Source organism: Leptonychotes weddellii, unplaced genomic scaffold (genome assembly GCF_054177405.1).
Source record: "Leptonychotes weddellii isolate Sample4059 unplaced genomic scaffold, ASM5417740v2 HiC_scaffold_8911, whole genome shotgun sequence".
NCBI lineage: Eukaryota > Metazoa > Chordata > Mammalia > Carnivora > Phocidae > Leptonychotes > Leptonychotes weddellii.
In genome coordinates this window covers 1,415-8,423 of record NW_028060447.1, presented here as the reverse complement: position 1 = coordinate 8,423, position 7,009 = coordinate 1,415, and the positions used below count along the sequence as shown (strand labels likewise).

At 51.4% G+C, this 7,009-nt stretch overlaps 1 protein-coding gene across 1 annotated transcript; it reads right to left on the bottom strand.

Annotated features, from left to right (window-relative positions):
- Nucleotides 1–4,212: 4,212 nt before the first annotated feature.
- On the bottom strand, nucleotides 4,213–6,619 carry LOC102736667 (HLA class I histocompatibility antigen, alpha chain G; the record flags this gene model as incomplete). The annotated part of the gene is given in 7 exon segments (XM_081811625.1): nucleotides 4,213–4,326; nucleotides 4,442–4,645; nucleotides 4,648–4,710; nucleotides 5,306–5,545; nucleotides 5,548–5,580; nucleotides 5,783–6,052; nucleotides 6,312–6,619. Coding segments are annotated over 7 exon segments (1,231 nt in total), but the record flags the coding sequence as incomplete, so codon positions are not given.
- Between the last annotated feature and the right edge of the window lie 390 nt (nucleotides 6,620–7,009).

The following is a 7,009-nucleotide window of genomic DNA, read 5'->3' as shown; positions in this document are numbered from 1 at the left end:
TCATCCAGCTGCCAGGAGCGGCAGCGACGGCAGTCCTGGCCTCAGGGTGCGGTGATGTGAACAGTGGGATCTGTGCCCAGCACCGGGGGCAGTGATTCCTGTTTGGGCCTTGACCTAGGGTGGGATGGTGGATTCTGTTCCTGGCTGTGCAGCCTCGGGCCTGTTCTGTGGCTTTCCTTGAAATAAAATGAGGCCCAGTACTCTCTATCTATAGTATATATTTTCCTATTCATGTAATTTATATATTTCATATATTTTAAAATATGCTTTAATATTTATATTATTCATACTTTATATTTTTATATTATGTATTTATAATTTATATTATAAGATACATGTTTCTCTATAAATATATGTAGTTTCAATTAAAACAACTTGGAATCTGTTGTTCAAAACAAGGAACAAGAAATCCATGAGGGAATACTTTCAGAGAGCAGAGATTCAGAAATTTTTTCTAGTTTTATTGAGAAATAATTGACATAAAACATTGTAGGTTTAAGTGTACAACCTGTTGATACATTTATATACTGCAAATTGATTACCACCATAGCCTTGGCTAACACCTGCATCATGATACATAGTTCCTTTTGTGTGTGTGTGTGTGTGTGTGTGTGACCATTTAAGATCTACTCTTAGCAATGAGAGTTTTTTTTTTTTTTAATTTATTTATTTTGAGACAGAGAGATACAGAGAGAGAGAGAGAGAGTAGGAGCAGTGGGGAGAGGCGGGGAGGGGGGGAGAAGTAGACTCCCCGCTGAGCAGGGAGCCCGATGCGGGGCTCGATCCCAGGACCTGGAGATCATGACCTGAGCCGAAGGCAGACGCTTAACGACTGAGCCACCCAGGCGCCCCAGCAATGAGAGTTTTTATGTTGAGCTGATAATCACTTCCTAAATCTTTCATCTGGTTTTACCCCATGGGAGAGAAAATATGTTTCTCCCAGCATGTCTTGCATTTTTCTTCCTACAAACTATTTATTTATTTTTTAAGATTTTATTTTTTGACACAGAGACAGGGAGAGAGGGAACATAAGCAGGGGGAGTGGGAGAGGGAGTAGCAGGCTTCTCACCGAGCAGGGAGCCCGATGCGGGGCTTGATCCCAGGACACTGGGATCATGACCTGAGCTGAAGGCAGACACTTAACGACTGAGCCACCCAGGCACCCCACAAAAAAACTATTTAAATGTGTCTGTAAGACCCTGTCCCACAATGAGGGCTCTCATCAATGGCTTCAGTGCTTCCCTATCTGTGGAATCCCATGATGGCTTGTGGCTTTGTTACCAAATACTCAGGCCTCTTCCCAGACCCACCAGCTTAGAATGTTGGGCGTGAGCCCAGGAATCACTTACTTAATAATCCCTACAGGAGAGGCTGATGCACGGCCATGTGGGGATCCTGCTTCATGTGCTTGCTACTCAGTGTGGGATCCGAAGACCAGCAGCATCAGCACCAACCTTGTTATCAACCCAGAATCTCATGCTCTACTCCAGACTGTCTAGATGTTCATAGTCCAGGAATTTTCTGTGCACACTGAAGGGTGGGCCTCCCTGGTCTTTGTGTTTTCTAGGTGCAGAACCAAACTATGCAGTGCACTCTGGGTGTGTGCTCTGATCAGCTTGCTTAGCCTTGAGGAGTCCAGGGTTTGGTCCTGTTCCTTTCTCTTCTATGGCCCTCACCCCCTTAGGGACCTCATCTCTTCATCTCTAGTAAAGGCTTTAAACCTGGTTTATATGGCATGACCTCCCACATCTATTTCTCCAACCCAGATGTTTCTTTTACCCTGAACTCTGTATCCACCTGCCAACCTCACCTGCGTTTCTTTTTTTAAGATTTATTTATTTATTTTAGAGAGGGTGGAGGGGCAGATGGAGATGGAGAGAGAGAATCCTAAGTGACTCCCTGCTGAGCAGTGGGGTGGGGGGTGGGGTGTCTGATGCAGGGCTTGATGCTATGACTCCAAGATCATGACCTGAGCCAAAATCAAGAGTCGGATGCTTAACCAACTGAGCCACCCAGGTGCTCCTCACTTGTATTTCTAGTAGACATCTCAGATTAATCATTTCCTAAATTGGATGCTTGTGATGCTGCTTACTCAAATATGCTACTTCCAGACACTTCCCCATTTCCACTGAAGGCACTCACATTTCTGCTTGCAGTCTGAAATGTTGGATGCCTTCCCTGATTCTTCATTCTCTCTCCCTAGAATTAATCCATTAGGAAATGCTGCAGAGTCCATCTTTAAATATATCCAGAACCCAATCACTTCCTACTATCTTCCTTCCTCAACCCCAGATGTACAGCCCACATCCCCCTCCTGGGACACTGCACTGGTTTCCTACAGATTCTCTACTGGTCACTCACCCTGCACCGCTTGATTCTCTGCACAGCTACAAACAGATGCTTCTAAGGAGAGGTGGTACCGGGTGGATCGTCTGTTTAAAACCACCTTGTAACTCCACATGTCACTCAGAGAAAACTCAAACTGTTCTAATATCCTAAGGCTTGGACATCTGATGTCATTTCAGCTGCTCTCTGCTCCAGCCCCAGTGGCCTCCTCGCCCTTCCGTGAACACAGGGTACGCTCCTGTCCTAGTGCGTGTGCACTGGGGGTTCCCTGCCTGGAAAGAGCTCCCCCCAGACCTCCTCTTATGCAATTCCTTCATAACCTTCAAACCTCTCAAAGGCACCTCGGTGAGGCTCCCTCTGATTGCTGTAGTGAAGTAGCCATCGTCCCCTTCCCAGCATAGGTACCTCTCTGGACCACTTTCCATAGGTGCTCCCCAACCTCTAACACACACACTTCCCTTAGTTACTAGCATACAGTCTGCCCTCACTCCAGAACATATGCCCCACAAGGTAGGCAAATTTTGCCTGTTTTTCACTTGAGGTGTCCTAGATGCTAAAATAATGTTCCTGTATCTGACAATTACCAGTTGAATGAATGATCTGCATAGAGCACCTCTCTCTTCTAGATGAGCCTCAGGCTACAGCTGTTCGTGGCAGCTACCACTTTTCTCCCCATTGCTGGTCTCCCTGCTCCACCCCTATTGCCTCTATTCCACACCATCCCTCCCGCACAGCACAGGAAACAATTAACAGTTCTCCATTCAGAAAAGTTGTACGTAGGCTTATGGGTCATATTTTCCAGACAAATGTGAATTCAAATTACACACTGCTTTATAACTCTATGAATTAGTGTGGGGCACCTGGGTTAAGCGTCTGTCTTTGGCTCAGGTCGTGATCTCGGGGTCCTGGGATCAAGCCACGCGTCAGGCTCCCTGCTCAGCGGGAAGCCTGCTTCTTCCTCTCCCTCTACTGCTCCTTTTGCTAGTACTCTCTCACTCTGTCGAATAAATAGATAAAAAAAAAGTGGGAGTGTGAACAAATCTTGCATCACTCAGTCCCCCACAAGGCAACTGGTTCACGCTGTGAAAGAAAATAATCATGAACAAATTCAAGTCAATCATGTAAATGTTGACATCTCCACAGCCCACTAAATGCTATACTGTCCCATTCAAACAATCCTCATAACCCAGGCCCTCCAGGGTCTCACATTTAGGAGCCATGAAAGACACATCAGAGCGCAGGACACTGTCATTGCCTAGGGTAGAACAAACAGGACATGGTCAGAGCCCACCGGAGATGAGACTAGAGGAGGAGCTATGGGGTGGGTGAGCTCCCCATGGGGTCCTGTCTACACTATCCCAGGGTCTCAGGGATGACTCCCTCCATACTTACTTTCAGTCTGCTGTGAGTAGCTCCCTCCTTTAACACTGTGGGAAGAAAACATCATGTCAGAGGCCAGGGAGAAGACTGGTCATGGTATCCAGAGGAATACCCTAGACCTGTACCAAAATCAGGTTTCCAGAACTGTTAACTGAAGACTCATGGCTGTATCAGAAAAACACGAAGAAAGGATGTAGGGGCACTGGACCAACTGTCTTCTGGAGGTCTGTCTACATCAGGGAATTGCCCCTGACCTTCAACGGCTGGGGATCAGGTCCCCACCAACAGAATATAAAGGTAAAAAATTTGTCCTTCATTTGCACAAGTCTACTAAAGAGTTAATGTTAGCAGTTGGCTCCAGAGTAGGCAAGCACAGGTATGTGGATGGTACTTCTCATTAACAAGGCAGGACAAACGTCTACCTGGGGCTTGAAACCTCTCAGTGGGATGAGAAAACTCAAATTCCCCTCCCACTCCCTTCCCTACCTTAGTGCTTCTTCCTCCACATCAAAGCTCCCACCACCACAGCTCCAGTGACCACAAGGAGAACCAGGCCAGCAATGGTGCCCATGATGGGGATGGTGGGCTCAGGTGGCAGCTCTAGGAAGGGGGAAGGTGAGGGGCTCAGACCTCAGGCTTGAGTCATAACCTCGCAGATGTTTTGCCGAAGAGCTACTTTCTCTGCAAAGAGGCTCCACCCCAAACCCCTCCTTATGCCATCTCAAGGTGATGGGCTCGGGCAGCCCCTCATACTGCACATGGCACGTGTATCTCTGCTCCTGTCCAGGAGGCACCACCACAGCCTCCCACTTCTGGAAGGTCCCATCTCCTGCAGGCCTGGTCTCCACAAGTTCTGTGTCTTGGATCAGGTCCTCCCCATCACGCTGCCACGTTAGGGTGATCTCTGCAGGGTAGAAGCCCAGCACCTCAGGGTGACATCATGGTCAGAGATGGGGTGGTGGGTCACGTGTGTGTTGGGAGGTTCTGAGGAAGAAGAATCAGAAAGTCCACACTTTGGGTTACCTTCATGGGTCACTATAAGCAGCACTCGTGACCATCCTGAGGATGGAAAGGACAAATGGTTTAGAAGGGAAAAGCACAAAACCCTGACAACAGCCTAGACTCAGGGATCTGGAGTAATGTTTTAGAAGCAGCGAGAGATCCCAGGACAGGAGAGTGCAGGTCTAGAGTGGGGAACACACTAATGGTCCTGACTGCGGTGGAGTGTCAGTGACTCAGAAAACCGGGAGTCAGATCTCCAAGGATGTTCTCAGATGGAGAACAAGACCTTGAGAGGGAAAGTCATGGTTTACAAGGTGATTGCCAGGATGGAGGGACCGCTGATGGACTAGTTCAGGGATGGTCTCCACCTGCCTCTGGGGAGAGACTGGATTGTCCTTTAGCGAGAAGCGGCCCTCTGGGTGAGGCCCTCTCTAGTAGGAACAGGAACACCCGGGCGGATCTCCGTCTCCCCACCCGTGGGAGGGGCGGTGTTCTGACACGGAGTCCATTTTCCCTTCCTGGTGGGAAGCCAGCCCCAGCGGAGGGGAGATCCGGGAGGCCCCGCGGCCCCTGGTACCTGCGCGCTGCAGCGTCTCCTTCCCGTTCTCCAGGTACCTGCCGAGCCACTCCACGCAGGTGCCCTCCAGATAGTTCCTGGAGCGCTCTGCCACACCGGCCGCCTCCCACCTGCGCCGGGTGATCTGCGCCGCCGTGCCCGCCGCGGTCCAGGAGCGCAGGTCCTCGTTCAGGGCGATGTAATCCGCGCCGTCGTAGGCATCACGAAGGTACCCAAGCAGGAAGCGCCCATCAGGCCCACGTCGCCCCCTATCATTCTCTGGAAGGTATGAGACCCTGGCCCCGGCCCACCACGACCTATCGTCATTAAAGCCTAAACTGAAAACCAAACCGAGTAGACTCCCCAAGGGTTCTTCCCCGTTCGGGGGACGGCGGTGTCCCGCAGCCTCGGGGTGTCGCTCGGACACGGAGACTTGGGGCGACCCTGGCCGTCCGGGGGGATGGGGATCGTGATCTGTCCCCTGCCCGCGTCGCTCACCTACCTCGCTCTGGTTGTAGTAGCCGCGCGCTTCGTTCAGATTCCCTCGGAGAGTCTGTGTGCACGTCCTGGAGTCCCGCGTCTGCTGGGCCCAGTACTCCGGCCGCTCCTGCTCCACCCACCGCGCCCGCGGCTCCATCCTCCGACTCGCCGCGTCGCTGTCGAACCGCGCGAACTGCACGTCGTCCACGTAGCAGACTTCCACGTACCGGGGCTCCCCGCGGCCGGGCCGGGACACGACAGTGAACAAATACCTCATGGAGTGGGAGCCTGCGGGCGCGGAGGGGCTGAGACCCCGCGCGACCCTCCTCCCGGCGCGGGGCCGGGGCCCAGGGGGAGGCGGCCGGGAGGGCAGGGGGCGAGGGGTTCGCGCAACGGAAAAGGGGCAGTGGGTCGGAGAAGAGTCGGGACCAAGGTGTGGGTGGGGCGGAGGTGAGGGCTCCGAGTGCCAGGCGGCGGAGCGGAGCAGCGCTTGGGTCCGGCAGCCCCCTCCCGCCTCCCACGCTGAGGCGGTTTCTCCCGCTCTCACCCGCCCAGGTCTCGGTCACGGCCAGGGCCCCGGACAGCAGCAGCAGGAGGAGGGTTGGGGGACGCATGACTGGCAACCACCTGTTCCGGAGAGAAGCTGAGTCGCCCCGCGGCCGGTGAAAACACCCGGAACGCTGATTGGCTTCTCTGGAACCCCGACACGCAATGGGAGTGCGAACTGGGGTCGCGTCGTGAGGATCCAGGCAGGAGGACCTGACAGGTTGTGAGAGGGAGAAGTGAAACCAGGGGAGATGCGGACTCCCTAACACTGGGCTTTCCCGCCCAAGACACCGCCCTCGCGCGGGGACGCTGAGAGACGGGCCCAGGGATTTGTGACTTTGTCCTAACCCCTCTTTTCCTGCACTGAGTGGTATCAATATTTACCATACTAGGAATAAAAGAGGTTTTAAACTTTTTTCATGAGCTCATTTGAATGATATTAATAAACCATTGCATGTTGACAAAAAAATTGTTTTGTGAAAAATAACTATTTCCCAAAATAAACAGGGTAGTGAGAATATTGATCTTTGTACATATTGCATCGTTGGAAGTCTTTCACATTAGAACATTGCTGGATGTTCACATTTGCTTTCTTTTTTATTTAAATTCAATTAGCCAATGTATAGTAACATCATTAGATTGTAATATGTTCAGTGATTCATTAGTTGCGAATTACACCCAGTGCTCGGTCCTTAATGC